Raw genomic sequence first — 19,229 nt, 5'->3', positions numbered from 1 at the left:
CCTCAGTTGTTGTATTTAAAAAGGCTTTGAAAAGCCACCTGTTCTAAATGGCTTTTAACTGCTGTTTTATTGGCCACACTGCTGTTTTACTGAGGTTTTTACTCTGGGAAAAGTTGGCATTTAAAACTTTTATTATATTATTTTTATTTTTGTACTCATTTTTTAATTTCTAAATTGCAGTAGTTGCTCTACAGCTAAAAGCAATCAGGGTCACATGCAATAAAAACAAAGAAAAAATCTAACATCCATGATTACAACAGAAAGCTTAATAAACAATCAATTAAAAGCAGCAGAGGCTAAAAACAAGCACTAAAGAGAAGCATAAAGACAAAGCTACTTAAAACACAGCATAACACTGGAGATACAAAGGATCAAAAGGTCTGAAGAGAATAAAACCGTTCTTGCCCAATGCCAAAAAGATAACAGAATAGGCTCCAGGCAGGCCTCTCTGGGGAGGGTATTCCACAACTTGGAGGAGAGGCTACAACTGCAATGGCCTGCTCCTGAGTAGCCACACACCATACCTCAGGATGCAAGGGCACTCGGAGTAGGTCCTCTGATTACAATCTCAGGGCTTGGGCATATAAGAAGAGGCGCTCCTTGAGATCCTGTGGCCCCAAGCTGTGATGGGCTTTATAGGTTAGCACCAGTAACTTGAGTTGGGCCTGGAAATGAGCTGGGAGCCAGTGAACATGATGCAGTACTGGCATAATATGATCCTAACACCCAGTTCCAATTAGTACCTAGCCAGTGGCTCCAATGTCAGTGGGGAAGTGCATTCGCTACGGGTTTCAGTCAGAGCTTTAACTTCCACACCTTGGACAGCTCCTCTCAGAGTTCTGACTGAAACCCGGAGTGGATTCACTGCCCCACTGGCATTGGAGCCACCAGCCTCCACTGACTCTAGCTGACATATTTTTACTAACTGAGGTTCTGGGCCGTCTTTAAGGTCAGCCCCACATGAACCATAACATGCAAATTGGCCTTCTGTCTCTCCTTATCCCTTACCACTATCTTTGCATCCTTTTTAAGCCCTTTGCCTTGCTCACTTGCCATTCCTCCTGGCCCACTGAAGTCCCATTGCTTAGGGACACAAACCCTTGGGTCAAGGAACTGATGGTTCAGTAGCTACAATGGGAGCTGGCAGGGAAGTGGAAACCAACTTCAAATCTCAGTTCCGTTGCCACTGTCCCATTACATCTTGAGCAAGTGTCAGGGCTTCACTACCCTGTTGTCAGAGGGGCAACTTGAGCACTGACTCAGCTTAGGATCCAAGGTGCTCTCATCATGGTTCAGGATGCCGAAACCCACTCCCTATCCAAAAGCTCAAGAGGATGGGAAGAACTAAGCTCCTGAATCTCCTTGAGAGGTTGCCCTGATGCAGACCTTCATGGGGGACCAGGGAGGGTTCCAGGAGACAAGGAGACCTCCATCCCCTGCCACTGAAGTACCTCCACCCAAACTCCTCTCCTGGAACCGCAGGAGGACATGATCCTCCTCCTCTCCATTTTATCCTCACAACAACCCTGTGAGGTAGGTTAGGATGAGAGCCAATGACTGGCCCAGAGTCACTCAGTGAGCTTCAGAGCTGAGCAGGCTTGTTTTTCTTTTAGAAAGAGCAGCCGTGGGGAAAGGGCAGAGGGATTCAGATTCAGACTATGGTGTGTGTATATGTGTGGGGGGGGAGAGGGAAGGAGGTCTCACCCTTTCCGCTTGCACTGTTTCCAATAGAAAATACCCACCATCACCACCACTCCAAGCTGGTATTTGCACCTCTGCAGGCACTTTTGGGAGCAAATAATCATCTGGGTGGGGGCGTTTCAGCAGGGAAATGTTGCAGGGAAAGGGCCAAATCCCCTTCCTCACATACAGCAATGCCTTCTTCTGACTGAAGACCCTGTGCTGCTGTATAACATGGCAACTGTTATCATCCAATTCCAGCTTTAGCTGACCCCAGGCCAGTGCTGGCGAACACAGAGGAAGGACCACAGGACGCTGCAGACCACTGGTCCATCTAAGTTCGGTACTGTCTGTAAGAGGAAGGACAGCAGCTCTCAAGGCAGAAGTCTTTCCCAGCCCTATCTGGAAATGCCAGAGATTGAACCTGTGATCCTTTGCATGCAGAGCATGTTGCTCTACCACTGACCTATCCTCCTTCCCCAAATTCCTGCTTGGCAGCAAGCCTTGTATCTGGTCTGTTTTTAATCCACCCCTCCCCTCCGCCCCAGTATGACCCCCCCCAATGAGCTATCCATGGTCCTGACTACTTGCTGCCTGACCTGTAACAATGCCATGCCTGGACAGAAGGCTGCTACAGCCCCCAGCCTGTAGTGGGATCTCTGGAGCTGGGACAGAGGGGCAAATGCAAGTTGACTGTCAATGTAAACAGGATAAGGATGGGCCTAGCCTGCTCCTGTGATGGGACCGCCACACTGAACCATGGCCCATCCAGTGGGCCACCCCCCGCTGGATGTGCTCACCAGCTTGGCACAGGAAACACATGCTTCTGTGATCCAGATTTGGCATTTCCACCAGGACAGCCCCCCTTCTCTAATTACATCTTTAGACTGTCTTTCCCTTGCCACTTCCTGTTCCCAATTGCAGCTGTGAAATATGCTAATCTGCTGCTTGCACCACGAAACAAGAGAGCTAATAATAACCTGCAACTTTTCAAAGCACAAAAAAGGGTAGATGTCGGCGGCTCACCCTTCCTAGTGCAGCTGCCATCCCACGCTAGTTGACTCCTTGCGCTGCATGACAACTGGCTGGCCCTCGCACGATGTCCTTTGCATTCTCTGTGGCTGCCCCTCCTAGGAATCCTGGAGTGCTCTACGAAAAGGGCAAATGCCCACTCTCTATCTCAAGAAACACAGATCGAGCGAGGCCACGCCTTTTCCTTGAACAAATGATTGCTGAAGAATTCCAAATGCTTTAAAGTTACACAGAACTCTTTTGTCAGGCTGTTAGGACAAACAGAAAAAGAAAAGGAAAAGAAGGGGAAAAATCCCAATGCCTTTGAGGCAGGCCATATTTCTCCATTCACTGCCATTATCTGCAGACTTTCAGGTCCAGCTTGATGGAGAAGTCTGTGTAACTCAAAGCCTTGTTTCCAGCATTTTAAACACTAACTAGCCACAGTTAAAAATATGTCTTAGAATCTGTGCTGCATATCTTGATCTGGCTAGTACAATTTTTGATGTATTCCATGCTCTTTTTTCAGCACCCTCCCCTTTTGACACCCATGATGTCAGATGAAGCAAAGACCCGATATCCCCTCTTCTACAAATGGGACGGCAGAACTGAAGAGGAAGCCCACTGGCTTGGTCTGTGTGTGTGATTTTTCTCTCTCTCTTTTCTTTGCAGGTTAGTTAAGTCTCAAGTCATTCCTGTGGGTTCTCTCCCTCCTCCAATCATGTAAAAAAATATTCTGCTGAGGATTTCACAGTTGCATTTTATAGTGTTGTTAGTGCAAATAAGCACGGATTGTCTATATTCTTTTATTTCTCATCCTGGTAATGATTTCCAAAGTATCATCAAAGGCTGCCACCACTTCTGCAAAGCTTGCTTTTAGAACTGTAGGAGGTGCCTGTGTGTTTGTGCAGCCACAATAAAGATAAAAGATTCAACAAATTCCTCTAGTGAATGATAAATCACAACGTGGGATTCACATGATTTTCATCTGCATTTCAGGAGCACAGAAGCAGGGAATTGTACCCCTCTTCAAACCAATTTACAGCAGGGGTGTTGAATTTCTTTCAGCCCAAGGGCCAAATTTCATTTTGGAAAAGCTCTCAGGAGCCACATTCCAGTGGGGGGTGGGGGCAAATACCCCAAATACCAGCATATGTTAGCTTAAAGCTCTTCCTGCCAGTAACTAAGCCTTAGGAGAGGCATTTCTACCTTTCAGAATGAGGGAGAAGTACACAAAAGTACACTAGATGTTTGGTAGTTGGGGGAAAGGAGCATGGCCCTCTGGGAACCCCCAAGGACCAGAATGGGAACCCAGGCTGGGCAGTTCTGGTCCTTGGGCCTGAGGTCCTGCACATTGGTTAGTGCAAATAAGCACGGATTGTATATATCCTTTTATTTCTCATCCTGGTAATTATTTTCATCATCAAACGCTGCCACCGCTTGTGCAAAGCTTTATAGCATATTCTATGCTGCCGTGTCAATGCCAATTTTATTTTTTATTATTTTATTATTAAATTTATTAATCGCCCATCTTGCTGGCCACCCAGCCACTCTGGGCGCTGTACAACATACAATAAAAACAGTTTAAAACAATAAAATTCTACAATAAAAATATTTTCTAAAATACCCTAACCCACCCCAAATGCCTCAAATTTGAGGTCAAATGGGCATCAGTGGTGGACACAAATTAGCACAACAATTGAAGTATTGGAAAGACATATGGACAGATTTGTCATCAAGACAGTAGTAAATACAAAGTTAATAGATGTTAAGATTTCATATTTTTATTATATTGCCTAAATGGCAATGATTCCTATGTAATCCATTATTTAATGTTGTAACAGACAGTAAGAAGCATCCTGTGTATATGTTAGGTTTTTTTGTGGTTTTGTTCTCCTTTCTCTTTTCTTTTCCCCCTATTGTTTCTGTTTTTTGTTATTATGAGTGTTTGTTGTATGTAATTTGTATCACTGAAATAAAAATAAAAAAACAAATTAACACAACAACTCAGGCAGACATGGCCTTCGGTTGCAATATACTACAGGGATAGGAAACGTACATTTACATGAAAGATGTTCCTGCTACGCAATGCCCCGTGGATGCCATCATCATATTGGGTTTCCTTGCAGGAATATTTAGGAACTCGAAAGATGCCCAGGTACAGATTTTCTACTCTGTGTGAAGTATAACAAGGGGGCAGGTGGAAACTTCTCCACAGAAGCACCAATTGGGTTTGCGCCCCTTACACATTTGCCTTTGAAGACTGTGTACACTGTAGTCCACAACATCCAAGCACTGGCAGCCTCTTTAGTGAGGACGCACGGACATACAGAGTAGGATGAACCCAGTAGCACCCACACTCTGCAATCAAGTTGCTAACCTACCACCAATTCTTCTACACTGGCACCTCCTACTCTCTGCATTTCATCATTCTGCCAGCATCATACATTATGTAACATACCAGGGACACCAGATTAAAATTTGGCAACACCACTCAAACAAGTCCCACAGCTTTTTCTGTTTTCTTGCACTATTCAACTCTTTGCCCATCTCTACAGTTTTGGAATTTGCACATCCCACTTTCAGTGCCTGGGAGAAGAGAGCAAAAAGGCAGTAAAAAGAACCAGGCCAGGAGAGAGGTGCCTTATTTACCAGCACTGCTGCATGGGGCCCTTTAAGGTGTCATGGAATTTCATTTCCCAGCCCATGCAGGGGGATAATCCCAAGAAACAGTGGAGGCCAGTGAGCAACATCCAATTCACACTGGGCTTGTGGCAGCTGCTTGACTGCTTTGGCCTACGGCTGCTCCCTGCTCAAGGGGGGGGCATCTGAAACGTGTTCACGATGACCAGAATCTGCCAGTTTTCCACTCCCATGTGGTGGCATGCAAAAACTGGCAGCCTTTGTTCATGGCGATGAGTCACACAACCTTCGAACTTCAAAGTAAGAAGCTGCCATGGACTGAAGAAAAGGAAGGGAGGGGAGAATTTCCATCACGAACCTGGGAATTGCACAGCCTGGTCTTGTCCTTCGTTGCTGCATTTAGGGTACAATCCTATGTATGTTTAGACAGAAAAGAAGTCCTACAACTCCCAGCATGCCCCAGGCAAGATGACCAGGTACTGGTTGGGGAATGCTGGGAGTTGTAGGACTTTTTTCTGTCTAAACATGCAAAGGATTGCACCCTTAGAGGCTCATAGAGACACCCTTACAATAAATTAAATGCATTTTACCTGACAGACCTCACACAATGCAAATTCATTGTACATAGATTAGCCCAGCAGAAGTGTGCACCATATGTCTCTTCTGAATTTGTCTAGCAAATTATCTTTGCAGGAAGGCAAAAAAAGAGAGAGAGAGAGAGAGAGAAAGAAAGAAAGAACAAAAGAAGAGACACAGCCTTTGCTGCCAAGCTGTATAATTTTTATGCAGATTACTGATCCGCGGCAGCTGATTTATAGACTCAAACCTAACCATACAGGTCCAAGTCTTTAAACTTGAACTCATTATTGACTGGCACAGCCACTCAAAACCAGGAGCAACTTCAGCAAGAAACCAGTTTCTACCAGACCTCTGGCGCCCACAGAAATCTTCCCTCTGCTTACCTTCCACAGGTGAGGTCTTCAGCCTCTTGCAGATGTTATGCACTCCCCCATAGGTGTCGTTGATCCGGGTCACTGCCTCTCCGCTGCGAAGTTCCATGAGGTTCCGCAGGTCCATAACAGAGCAACCAAATTCCCCCTCATGGCTGCCTTCAGCAACAGAGTTCCCTGGATGGTGATCTGCAGAGTTGTTCGTCATCGTGACAAAAACGGAGTGGAGTTCAGTGAGAGATGCTGGGTGCTACTTTGTCCCCTCTGTCTCTTTCCTCTACAAAGTCGGAGCAGGCAATGCACACTTTAGAGCTCCACACAGAAAGCAGCCCCCAAGTCCTGTGGCCTGTAGGGCACCAGATACAAGACCTCTGGGGGGGAAAAGAGGATCCGGTGTAAGAGGGCCGGGCAGGAGTGGGAGGCAGTGAGGCTGGAGAACCACCGCTTCCTTCTGCAGCTCCCCAGGTGAAGCTAGCCAAGCCCAACTTCTTCCGATGAAGGTGTAAACAGGACGTGCATGTTACTGTGGAAGCGACCTTAGCAACGACCAGCCGGCATCTCCCAGAGAAAGAGATGGATTCCCTGGATGCTGCCTTCAACCAAAACTGCAAGACAAGGATTTGAAACAAAAATTATAGTTAATAAGAGGCCCAAGAGGCTGGCTAATATGCACATGGGTACAACGGATGCAGACGTGACAGTGCAAGTATCGATAGTGGGAATGAAATTGCTGGGGAGGAAGCTGCTGGGGAATTTTAGCTCCTTAACGGACCTCTTGAGTCAGGGTTGCATATCTTTTTCAGCTCCAAGGGCCAGATGTGATGCTGGCTAGGAGTCAAGGAGTCACCCACATGTGTGCGCACACACCCTTACAAACACATATATGCATGCATGCACATACATATAAGTGATCCTCTCCTGTCTTGCTGTTACTAGTGGTGGGAAATGAACTATCTGTATAAGGAACTCTGGGGGCGATTGTGGAGAGTACAGACAGTGTATAAATTAGAAGAGGGGGATGTGATGGCGGCATCCTGGGGAGGGATGCAGTAAAGGCTTTGGAGGGCCACATGCAGGTTCTGTACATCAGTTTTGAGTGGACTTCATTAAAATGACTCCATTATTCTTCTATGCATGGTAATTTCACAGAATTTGGTTTGCATCCTCGCAGCTTTTCGGTTCAAATGGCCCTGCTCTCAGATATACTAACTCATCCCAAAATGGCGCTTGATCTGATCTTATTTAGGTCCCTAAAAGGGCACTAACCACTTGAGAGCCTGCTTCTTAGAATATAAGCTCATTACAGAAGAGATAGTGGGACATTGTATACATGGAGTCTGATAGATCAGTTACTCCCCTGATCCCAAGGGCTCACGGCTTAATTATTCTATAAAAGCCAGAGTTGTTAATGCTGTATTTCTAGATTCTGGATACAAGGAGTAAAGGGCCATCACTTGATCTGTGAATTTTAAAACCCCAGATTTAGCTCAAAGCAATTCCTACCAGCAATTCCTGCATAAAAGTCCAGCTCTGAAATACCTATTGCTCAATTTAGCAAACTCCTCCTGTAGCAAGGCAAAAAGGAGCCCACATCTCAGATTTAGTTCAGCCAGTCTATTCAAAGGAGTAAACATGATGAGTGTCCTTCCCCCTTATGGAGAAAGTCATGGGTCTACCCCTACCCCCCAATGCTTCTCCCAAGCTTGAAGCTGGGAAGGAGGGCAAGGGAGTGTCCTTCCAATTAGGCTGTGCTTCAGGGATGCTCAGATCACCTTTGAACATGGTTGAGCCCCAATCCTCTTCGTGAGCTTGGACTGGGGAGAGGGAACCAGGTGATTGTCTCTGACCTCGTGCTGCTCTTCAGAGGTGCTTTGAGCATCGCTTTAGTTCAGTGTGATATTTAACCTGCCTTTCCACTTATGAGATCGCTCAATGCAATATTTTTTAAACAGTGCAAAATACAATTAAAAAGAACAATGAAACTTTAAAAACAACACCACCTCTGCTGGGTCAAGGGTACCCAGGGAAGCCAAAATGTTTGGACCCCAAATTGTTCAAAAACAACGTTAAAATGACATGCTCAATTCAAATGGATTATGAACTCTGGCTCTGGAGATGGGAATACTTTCAAGGCTGTGTAGTTTTTATTTGATTATTTTTAATAACAAGAAAAGAACAAAGAAAAAATGCCAGGAGACTGCTGCAAGGGAGGGATGTAGCTCTCCTAGAGTTTCCCACTTTTAAGACTTTGGGTATTAAAGGGCTAGTATGAAAATTCTCAACTTCTAAAGAAAGGAATGCATACACCTTTAAAAATAATGGCAAAAGCATAGTGGCAACTGCCCTGGTTGTAGCTTGTCACCAGTGATGTCACATAGAATATCCTAAGACGAATACAATTCCTCCCCTGAAAACTGCTTTGGAGGGCTGCCTCTGAGCCAAAGTTCATCCTCCCTACCCCTGGTCACTTTGGAGGGGCAGGGAGGACTCAGCCTCCCTTCAACCATGAAGCAACTGTTGTAGGAAGGAATCTGTGGCACCTGTGCTGGCTGAGTAGAGGGAGTGTCTCGTTCAATGGTATTAACTCCTCTCTCTCTGCTTATGTAGGATGAGCAGCTGCACACCCCCTCAAACTGCCAGGGATATGCCCCAATAGCAAAGGGGAGCGTGCAGTCACATCCAGAACCAGAGCCAGGCTGTGTTTGTCTGGGCAGAGGCTTTTGATCCCCAATATTTTCCTACAAGGGTAGAGAAGTTTTCTATCAGCAGATGCCTTGCCCTACCCTATGGCCTGGTTCAACACATAATGCTAAGCCATGGTGTGGTTTGCTGAAATCTGGCTTCTTGTGTCCAAACCCATCCCTACAAAAAAACATGGTTTGTTATCCAGCTATAAACCATAAATAGAAGCCAAGGTTTGCCGTCAGCTTACAAAGCCAGGCTAGTTTAAAACATGGCTTGTTATGTCTGCACCCAGAACTGTGGCTTACCCTTGGCTTGATTACACTGCTGTCTGTCTAGGAACAGTGGCACCCAGCAACAGCAGCCTGGAAATGAAACCGCTCTGAAGACTGGCAAATGTGCAGGAGAGAAACAAACCAGAAATAGGGAAAACAAGTTGCAGTTTGTTTGCAAATCTCTCTCACTCACCCAGTCCTCCAGCTTGTCCCTTGCCTTGATGAATTCTCTGGATTGCCTCCACATGGAATGGACTTCTCTATCACTCTGAAATCTTGCCATTAACTTAGCACTGATTGGGCTGGTTCACATGACACAGCCAGGCCATCATGGGGCATTTAACCCACAGAGAGCCATGTTGCATGCGGCTGCCATTTTGAACACGCAACCCCTGATTGGGGTGATCAGGGATTGCACCATGTCATGCAAACCTTGCCACCATGGGTTATTCGAGGGTTAAACAACCCCTGCATAACCCTACTACTAATCGAGGGCCATGTCGTGCAAACTGGGCCAATTTGTCATGCACAGATTCACATCTGACCCATGAGTAGCAATGGCCTTGCAACATCATAGCCTTAATGTTCACAATTGGACCAGACACCCAGATTTGAACTGGAAGCCCTTACACTTTTTGTTCTACAGGTCCCCTATCTCAGCTTTCCATAAATCAGGAGTGGGCAACTTGTGGCCCTCCAGATATTTTGGCCTACAACTCCTATCCGCCCTAGCCAGCATAACCAATGGTGAGGGATGATGGGAGTTGTAGGCCCAAACTATCCCACGTTTCAGTTAGCCATTTTCTGACTGATGAGCAGATTCCAGCCACTCTTTTTGTTGATCTATTTGTTTTTATTGTAACCTTTTGTATTTTGTGTTTTAATTTATTGTACTCCAATACCTCTCAATGTGGAGCAGTTTATACATTCTGCAATAAATAAATAATTGATCAATCACTCTGGAGGGCCACTAGTTGCTCACCTTGCTATAGTCCATCTCCCAATATCAAGATTGGGGTGGTAGTCTGATTTTCTTAGTTCAGAGTTGTAGATCTCTTGGCTATATATAATCCACAGAACAGACCTTTCCTTGATAAACAAGCAACATAATGATCATGATTTTTAGGAAGAAGTCACAAACCACACTTAAATAGAGGACTTAAATGACCACTTCCATAGCCATCTGAGTTAAAGAAAAAATACTGTTATCTAGGAAGACCCAGAGTTTACTATTCACTATTTTGAACTAGACAGGGGACAGAACACAAGCTAATAAGCAGCTTCCACCACATACCAGAGTGCTCAGTATTGTCAAATGACAATCTGCCTAAAGGAAACTGCCAGTTGCAGAAGGATAGAAAAAGGAAAACTGTAACAGATGGATGTTGGAGGAATTGAGGGGGGTAAGGAAATGTTCAAAGGACAAACTGTTATGCTCCCTAGTCACATCCTCCTCAGCCTTGATAACAACAGGGCAAGTTGTACTGCCATCCTTCACGCAGAATCCCCAGCTCAGTGAAGATTCAATATGAGTAAAACTCCTGAGCCAAGAGATATGAGGAGATCTGGCAGTACTGTTTCTAGGCCACCAGAAGAGGATTTGCCTAGCACTCTCTGCCCAAGTTACTTCCACACTGTGGGGCTAGTTATACGTTGCACACAAATGTATATAACTGAGGCGGGACAGTGGAGATACATGAATGCATATGGACTCTCTAAACTTTTGCAGATAGCAACTGGATCCAAATCAGGACTCTGGTGCTGGGAAGAGAGGTTTAACCCTTTCCCCCATGCCATATTTCTCAATGAAAATCACCTCTTACAGCTATTTACCCCATTACGGAAAATGCATATGCACAAATATGCTTTTCTTAATGTGAAATATAGCAGCTTTGGGGGAGGGGTGCGTGTGAGTGGGTGCGTGCAATTTTTATCAGGAAAATAGCACGGGAGATAGGGATTAACCTCTCCTCTTCCTGTGGCACAGCCCCAATTTGGATTGCAACTCCTCCATCTATCAACTGCTATTTCCAAAGGTTTAAAAAGAGCAGAGATATATTCATTAACCTTTATTACCATGTCTCATTTGGCCCTGAACCACAACACCATCTTTTTAATGAAGAGTAGGTTTGGAAGAAGGGAATTTAGAGCAAAAAAATGGTGTTTTCATCATCATCACCACCACCAAATTATTTACAACCTGCCCTTCAATGTTTCCCTAAAGGGTGACTTAACCCTTTCACTACCTGCCCTGTCTTTGCTCCAAATCCCACTCAAGTGAGATCACCACTCCCATGAGGTTCCCAAAGTGTATGACAAATATTAATGTGCAACGTGTATTTAGCCCGTTTAGTTCTACGAGGCAGTGTGATGTAGTTGTTACTGCTGGACTAGGACTAGACACATCTAAGTTCAAATCCTCTCTCACCTATGATACTCACAGAGTGACCTTGGGCTAGTCACTACCAGCCCAAACTACCTCACAGGATTGTCATGAAGAAAACATGAGGGGAGACAGAGCTATGCGCATGCGCATGCATGCGCACGCACAAACACGCACTGAGCTCCTTGGAGGCAGGGTGGGAGAAAATAATAAATAATTTGGCTTTCAATTTGAACAAGATTCAAAGTAGGCTAAAATTGTTCACTCACAAGGCCAAGTTCACATTTAGATTCAACCCTCAGCCATCCTTGTCATCAGCCAGGAGGGGCATTGATACCTCACACGCTTACCCTAAACATGTAGCAGCTGAGGCCCCAATTTAAACACAAAGCTGACCATGCAGGACGCCGCACAGGTAAGCAATTTTAGTCAGCTTCTGTTTAAATTGGGCCTCAGCTACTTCTTAGGAGGGAGAGAGACTAAACAGGATTACCAATGATAAGGAATGGATATGAGGCAACTTGGCTCTGAAGATCAAAAAAAGTTAGCAGGTCTTTTGGCCTTAGATCTTGAAGCTGGAGACATAAATAGGCGAGAAACAACAGCAGCAGCTTTCTTCACTGCCTAGGAAAGACAGTAAAACCCACTAAGACAAGAACAGCTGCCTTTTTTTCTAGCAGGGCTCTTGTGGCTTTAACAGCTGCTTGAGAAGTGTAAATTCAATTAATTGATGCAACTTCAAACCTCAGAAATGCTGTGATAGGGGAAGATTCACCTGTTGACTTGCTGCCTTATGTCCGCTGACAAATGCACAGGAATAGAGGAAAGAGCGCAATGTGGCTAAATAGATTGCGCCCCCAGATGCAACAACTATTAAGGATGTTTTCATGGCAAAAGCAGTAACTAGGAAAGCACAAACACAGAAAAATTGCTGCAGCAATTGAGAATTCTATAGACAGCTTGAAATAGTGTTTCTGAGATGTGTCAATTCAACTGCTCAATTTATCTCAGTCAAAGCTCCGATTCCCAGGCCTGGTGGAACTATTCCATTATACTTCTGAAAAAGATTCCCAACCTGCAGGTCATCCACTGTTTTGTGCTACGTATTATTCAACAAAAATAGCAATCTTGGAAAGGAGTTGGACTTGGACAGGTATTTTTGTGTGTGGATGGGGATGGTGGAGAAGCATGGTAGGTAAAGAGCATGGGGAAAGATGGAAACCCCCTGGAAGAGATTATTTGTAAAGGCAGGTTCCTATGTCACCTGGAGCAGTAGATGCATGTTTATTTGTCCATCCGATCCATTGCTGACAAATTCTGTACCAAGAAGCACAGGTAGCAATTGCTCATCTATGTTTAAAGGTATTAAAGCTTCCCATGGTACGAAGGCTAAGAAGGCAGATCCAATTAAACGAACCCCTGCTGTTCAATAGCGTGTTAGGGAGGGGCAGTGGGATTTTTTTTTTTGCTAATTTTTTCTTCTTTAATAGCAAATAACATCTTCTGAAACGAGCTTAGAGGTTAAGAAAGAGACAGCTAATTAATATTGTGATGGTGGAGTCCATAATTACCCCTCAAGGAGCCTGCCGGGCACCTATCATTATCTTCCCATTCCAAACAGCAAGATTCCTTTCCTTCTCACAACTAAAAGCTCCAGGGATTCCTTGCCACAGGTTGAGAGAAGGGAGAGTAAAACAAAATCTTTTAGGGGAAGAAAAAAGTCCTCTGCTCCTGTTTGCTTTCAAGGATGGCTTTCTAACCTCTGTATCAGTGTTCAAGATCAGCCCTCAATAAGGTATGCTAAGGGACAGTAAGAGAAAAGGATGGTTCCAGAACAATGTTCCCAGACAGGTCTGGTCTGGCCCTATGGATAGGCACAGAGACTGCTGCCTAGGATGTCAAAATCAGTGAATTTCCATTATGTTTTATGTATGGTAATTTCACAGAATTTGCTTTGCATCCTTGCAACTTTTCAGTTCAAATGGCCCTGCTCTCAGACACAATAATGCACCCCAAATTGGCTCTTGATCTGTTCTTATTTAGGTTCCTAAAAGGGCACTGACCACTTGAAAGCTTGCTTCTTAGAATATAAGCTCATTATAGAAGAGATAGTGGGACATTGTATACATGGAGTCTGATAGATCAGTTACTCCCCTGATCCCAAGGGCTCGAGGCTTAATTATTTTATAAAAGCCAGAGTCATTAATGCCACATTTCTAGATTCTGGATACAAAGAGTAAAGGGCCATCAATTGATCTGTGAGTTTTATAAGAACCCAGTTTTTATTAACCTCCCAGAGGCTAATGGATTCCAGAGGGCTCTGGGGGGTTTTCCTGCTGGTATGGCTGGTGCTCCTATCGAAGCCCAGGTCGCTCTGTAGAATGCAGAGATGACTCGGTGGTTGACATGATCGCGCCCAAGCGCCCTCTCCCTCTAAGCAGAGCCTGGCCAGCTCCTTGGTATACACCTGAGCTGAGGGCAATGAAGCAAGAGGGGAGACAGCTAGAACGCAGGTGGAGGAAAACTCGTGCTGAGTCTGACCGAACACAGGTAAGAGCTCACTATCAAGCCTACTCTGTGGCGGTGAGGGTGGCAAAAAGATAGTTCTTTTCCACCAGCATTGCATCTTCTCAGTGTTGTCCAGCGGAGCTTTTCCAAGTGGTTCATGGCCTGTTACATTCTGGGCCAGGGAGAGAGACGGTGGAACCCTCAGTGGCATCCTGTGATGAGTTTGCAAGGCACTTTGAAGATAAAGTTGCTCAGATTCATCATGAATTGGACACCACAATTAATGCAGTTCCATTGGTAGAGGTGTTCAGAGCACCGTCTGGTCCAGTTTTATTGGATGAGTTTCAGTTACTGAGGCCTGAGGATGCGGACAAGGTGCTTGGCCAAGTCCAATCGACCATTTCTGTACTTGACCCTTGCCCTTCATGGCTTATTAAATCAAACAAGGAGGGGATGTCTGGCTGGGTCCAGGGGGTTGTAAATTCCTCCTTTAGAGAGGGAGTGGTGCTGGCCGCTTTAAAAGTGGCAGTAATCAGACCACTCCTGAAAAAGCCTAACCTGGACCCGGAGGACATTAACAATTATAGGCCAGTGGCCAGCATCCCCTTCCTAGGCAAGGTGCTTGAAAGGGTGGTTGCAGGACAGCTCCAGGCACTCTTGAATGAAATGGATTATCTAGATCCATTTCAATCAGGCTTCAGGCCTGGTTTTGGAACCGAAACTGCCTTGGTCGCCCTGTGGGATAACCTCTGTCAGGAGAGGGATGGGGGAGCGCGACCCTGTTGATTCTCCTGGACCTCTCAGCGGCTTTCGATACCATCGACCATGGTATCCTTCTGGAAAGGTTGTCTGGGTTGGGAGTTGGAGGCACTGCACTGCAGTGGTTCCGCTCCTACTTGGATGGCCGACTCCAGAAGGTGGTGCTGGGGGATTATTGCTCTGTGTCATGGCAATTGTGCCATGGGGTTCTACAGGGCTCTATTTTATCCCCCATGCTGTTTAACATCTACATGAAACCGCTGGGGGAGGTTATCCGGACATGTGGGCTGAGTTGCCATCAATATGCAGATGACACCCAGCTCTACCTCTCTTTCTCATCAAACCCAGGTGACACAGTGGCTGTTCTGAATCAGGGCCTGGGCACAGTAACGGACTGGATGAGGGCCAATAAACTGAAATTCAACCCAGACAAGATGGAGGTACTGTTAGCAGGTGGTTTGTCTGCCCGGCTAGGTGATATTCAACCTGTTCTGGAGGGGGTTGCACCCCCCCAAAGGATCACGTTCGTAGTTTGGGGGTGCTCTTGGATCCAGAACTGTAACTTGAGGCACAGGTGAACTCAGTGGCACGGAGCACTTTTTATCAGCTTAGGCTGGTATACCAACTATGCCCTTATCGGGACAGAGATAGCCTAGCTACAGTTATCCATGCTCTGATAACTTCTCATCTGGATTACTGCAATGCGTTATACGTGGGGCTGCCTTTGAAAATGGTCTGGAAACTTCAGCTGGTCCAAAATAGGGCAGCAAGATTGTTAATAGGGACTGGCCAGCGAGCTCATATTATGCCAGTACCTTTTTCAGCTGCACTGGCTGCCAATCCATTTCCGGGCCCGATTCAAAGGGCTGGTATTAACACTGAAAGCCTTTAACGGCTTGGGGCCAGGTTATCTGAAGGATCGCCTCCTCCCATATGTGCCTTCCCGGACCTTAAGATCATCCTCAGCAGCCCTTCTCCGTGAGCCCCTGCCAAAGGAAGTGAGGCAGGTGGCTACTAGGAGGAGGGCTTTTTCTACTGTGGCACCCCAGCTGTGGAATGAGCTCCCTAGTGAGGTTCGCCTGGCACCTACATTGTATTCTTTCCGGCACCAGGTGAAGACCTTTTTAATTCCCCAGGCATTTTAGCTTTCTAGACTTTTAGCTTTGCTGTTTTAAATCTGTATTTTAAATTCCTGCACTGCTGCTAGGTTTTATTGTGGTTGTATTGTTATATTGTGGTTTTAATGTTCTATATATTTTAAATTATTTTATTGTGTGCCGTTTGGTTTTAATTTTTGTGAACTGCCCAGAGAGCTTCGGCTATTGGGCGGAAATGAAATGAAATGAAATGAAATGAAATGAAATGAATGGATGGATGGATGGATAGATAGATAGATAGATAGATAGCTCAGAGGAATTCCCACCTGCAATTCCTGTATAAAAGTCCAGTTTTGAAATACCTATTGCTCAGTTTAACGAACTCCTCCTGTAGCATCAGCAAGGCAAAAAGGAGCCTGCGTCTCAGAGTTAGATCAGCCAGTCTATTCAAAGGAGTTAACATGATCAAACTAAGTTTCTGAATACTGTCTGGGCTCTCCAGCTTCCAAGGCACCACACACACAGAATGCCATGCAGAACCTGTTAACCAAAGCAGAAATTTAGATCCCAAAGAATCTTAGCTTTAACATAAAAACCTGCAATATGTTTGACATATTTTTATCCAATACTTTCTCTAGGAGCTCAGGTATACACAGTCCCAGTTGGTGCACTTCCTTTTCTCCTGTCCTTTGAGGTGGGCTATGATGAGAGATAGCACCTAGTGCAAGACCACCAAAGGAGCTCCATACCTAACTCGGAGGGATGAAGCATCCTGGCATCCTGTCTTACAACCTCCAGCTATGTTGCCCTACACCAGGGGTGAAGTGCTTTCAACCTGAGGGCTGAATTTTATTTCAGAGAGGCTCGGGGGGGGGGGGCACATTCTAATTTCAGAGGCTCTTGGGGGCCACATTCCAGCAATGGGTGGTCCCAAAGGCAAAATGGGGCAGGGACAAAGGCAAAGGGGAAGTGGGGCCAAAGTATCAGCAATCCAGCATATTGCAGCTTAAAGTTCTGACTGCCAGTAACTAAGCCTCAGGAGAGGCATTTCAGCCTTTTAGAATGGGGGGAAAGCTGTGCAAAAGTTGAGAAACCACCGAACGATTGACAGTCAGGGGAAAGGGGCCCTCTTGGGAATGGGCCCCCCAGAGGGCTGGATTTGGCCCATGAAGTTCTATACTCCTGTCCTATACACTATTACTACGTACCCCATATCTCCTGCACTTTGGAGATCCTTATGTCCAAATGTTCTATCTGATGGACACACCACTGCAAACATTTGCATTGGAGGAGGAGGAGGAAAGAGATAGCAGATAAACAAAATGACTTGGGTTTTTAAAAATCTAAAAAATACATTCATAACAGCAGGTTCATAGCGCATGGTACAAAAAGAACACACACACACAAAATAAAGAATGCAATCGTATGCATGTTTAGGCAGAAAAAAGTCCTACAATTCCCAGCATGCCCCAAGCGGCCATGCTGGCTAGGAAATGCTGAGACTTGTAGGACTTTTTTCTGTCTAAATATGCATAGGATTGTGCCCTAGGTGTATTTTGTTTCAGCATACATTTCTGGTCATCTCATGATTTGGGGCTCTGAGATTGAACAGTAGAAAGTTGAGTTTTAATTCTGCATATGTGAAAAATATGGAATTTATGTTTGTATTGAACTAGCATGCACTGAATTTCCAGTTCTCATGAAATTAAGGTTCGCATGAGACTTAAAAAGAACAGAGGTGGATAAGGCAGGCATTAAGTGGAATAAGGAATAGACTGGTGTATAACGGAGCTGAGTTACATTAGTAGCAGAATATTAAGTGAATAACTGGGGTGGTGGTGGGGAACAGATCCAGTACATCTGAGACACCATCTCCTCTTCTGTATCCCAATGCGATTGTTCAAATCACAGCTGGAAGGAACAGAGAAAAGTGTTCCTCATGGTTTAAATGCAATATAGCTATGCAACACTGGAAATTCACCAAGGTATTTAGTTAAGTTCTTGCTAGCTTCTAGGGACCATAACAAACTCAGTGTGTGTATGAATGTGTGTGGGGAGGGGCAGAGCACGTGCTTTGCATCCAGCAGGTCCCAGTTTTGATCCCCAGAACCTCCAGGTAGGGAAAACCCCTGCCTGAAACCATGGAGAGCCGCTGCCAGTCAGTGTTGACAATACACGGACCAATGGTCTGACTTGATATAAGGCAGCTTCCTAGGTGAGTGTGAGAGAAGGAGGAGGTAGCATTGCTTTAACTTAAGGGAAATATTTCCTATTTTATTTGTATTATGTCTGTTTTTTCCTCAATTTTTTTTTCATCCCACTCCTCTGGGATGGGGATGAGACAGGCTATACGTTTAACCAACATCAAAAGAAAACAAAAGGAGATGTGTGTTATCACAGGCAAAATACCGACTCAAGACATTCCATAAGCTAAGAAGAATCAGGAACCAGCCTCAAAAGATGGGTACCAGTCATCTCCGTTCTAAAAGAGGAATGCAGACACTCCCTCTTGAATCCATTCCTTGACTTCAGTGGTTTTCAAACACTGCTCCTAGAAAACCCTAAAGTTCCTGCATCCCCTGATGAGAAGAAGCTGTCACCAAAGACCAGAAGAGCCCATTGCTCAGCTGTCAGAGCACCTGCTTTGCGTGCAGAAGGTCCCAGGTTCAATCCCTGGAAGGTCCAGGTTCAGGGGTGGGGGTGAGATCAGACAGAGCAGGTGAGATGAAACACCTGTGCCCAAGACTTCGGAGAGCCACCACCAGACAGAGTAAATGATCTTGGGCTTGATGCACAAATAATGTGTCCTGGTATAAGGCAACTTCTTATGTTCCTAAGACAAATTGCCCATTGTTACCAATCTACCAATAAGTTAACTATTGAGGAATGGTTGACACTTTCTTTGAAGGAACACTCTGCTTGTGTGGATCCAAGGGCCCTGACTGTCACCCTGCATGAATGGAGAATGCATCCTAAAACATCCCCTCCCCCAATCTTCTGCAATGCTGAGGGAAGACAAATTGATGTAGAAAAGGTTCCCCAAGATTAGAAATCCACTGTAGACGTGTCTGCAAAATGTTCAGGTGAAGGTATTTATCTGTGAGCAATACAGAATACACATGCACACAGACAGACAGACAGACAGACAGACCTATCTATCTATCTATCTATCTATCTGGCAAATGATATATATATCCGGCAAAGGAGAATTGGCTATGGGACGGAAACTAAGGAAGACTGC

General features: G+C 45.3%; 1 protein-coding gene across 10 annotated transcripts in view; it reads right to left on the bottom strand.

Moving 5' to 3' along the window:
* Positions 1-19,229, bottom strand: part of ATP2B4 (ATPase plasma membrane Ca2+ transporting 4) — a 212,865-nt gene that overhangs the window by 113,478 nt on the left and 80,158 nt on the right. For 8 of the 10 annotated variants that reach the window (XM_084853179.1, XM_084853173.1, XM_084853174.1 and 5 more), the window contains one exon: positions 6,297-6,889. In XM_084853179.1, the coding sequence (XP_084709305.1) occupies positions 6,297-6,492 (196 nt within the window). In that variant the 5' untranslated portion in view covers positions 6,493-6,889. Of the gene's footprint in view, positions 1-6,296; positions 6,890-16,350; positions 16,529-19,229 lie in introns of those variants that run through there. The other 2 variants (XM_084853172.1, XM_084853180.1) reach the window with 2 other exon arrangements.

The sequence above is a fragment of the Heloderma suspectum genome, chromosome 4, assembly GCF_057233095.1.
Source record: "Heloderma suspectum isolate Gila_16-S chromosome 4, 16-S_ref, whole genome shotgun sequence".
NCBI lineage: Eukaryota > Metazoa > Chordata > Lepidosauria > Squamata > Helodermatidae > Heloderma > Heloderma suspectum.
Note: the sequence above shows the minus strand (reverse complement) of the source record. Positions and strands in the feature narration are given on the sequence as shown.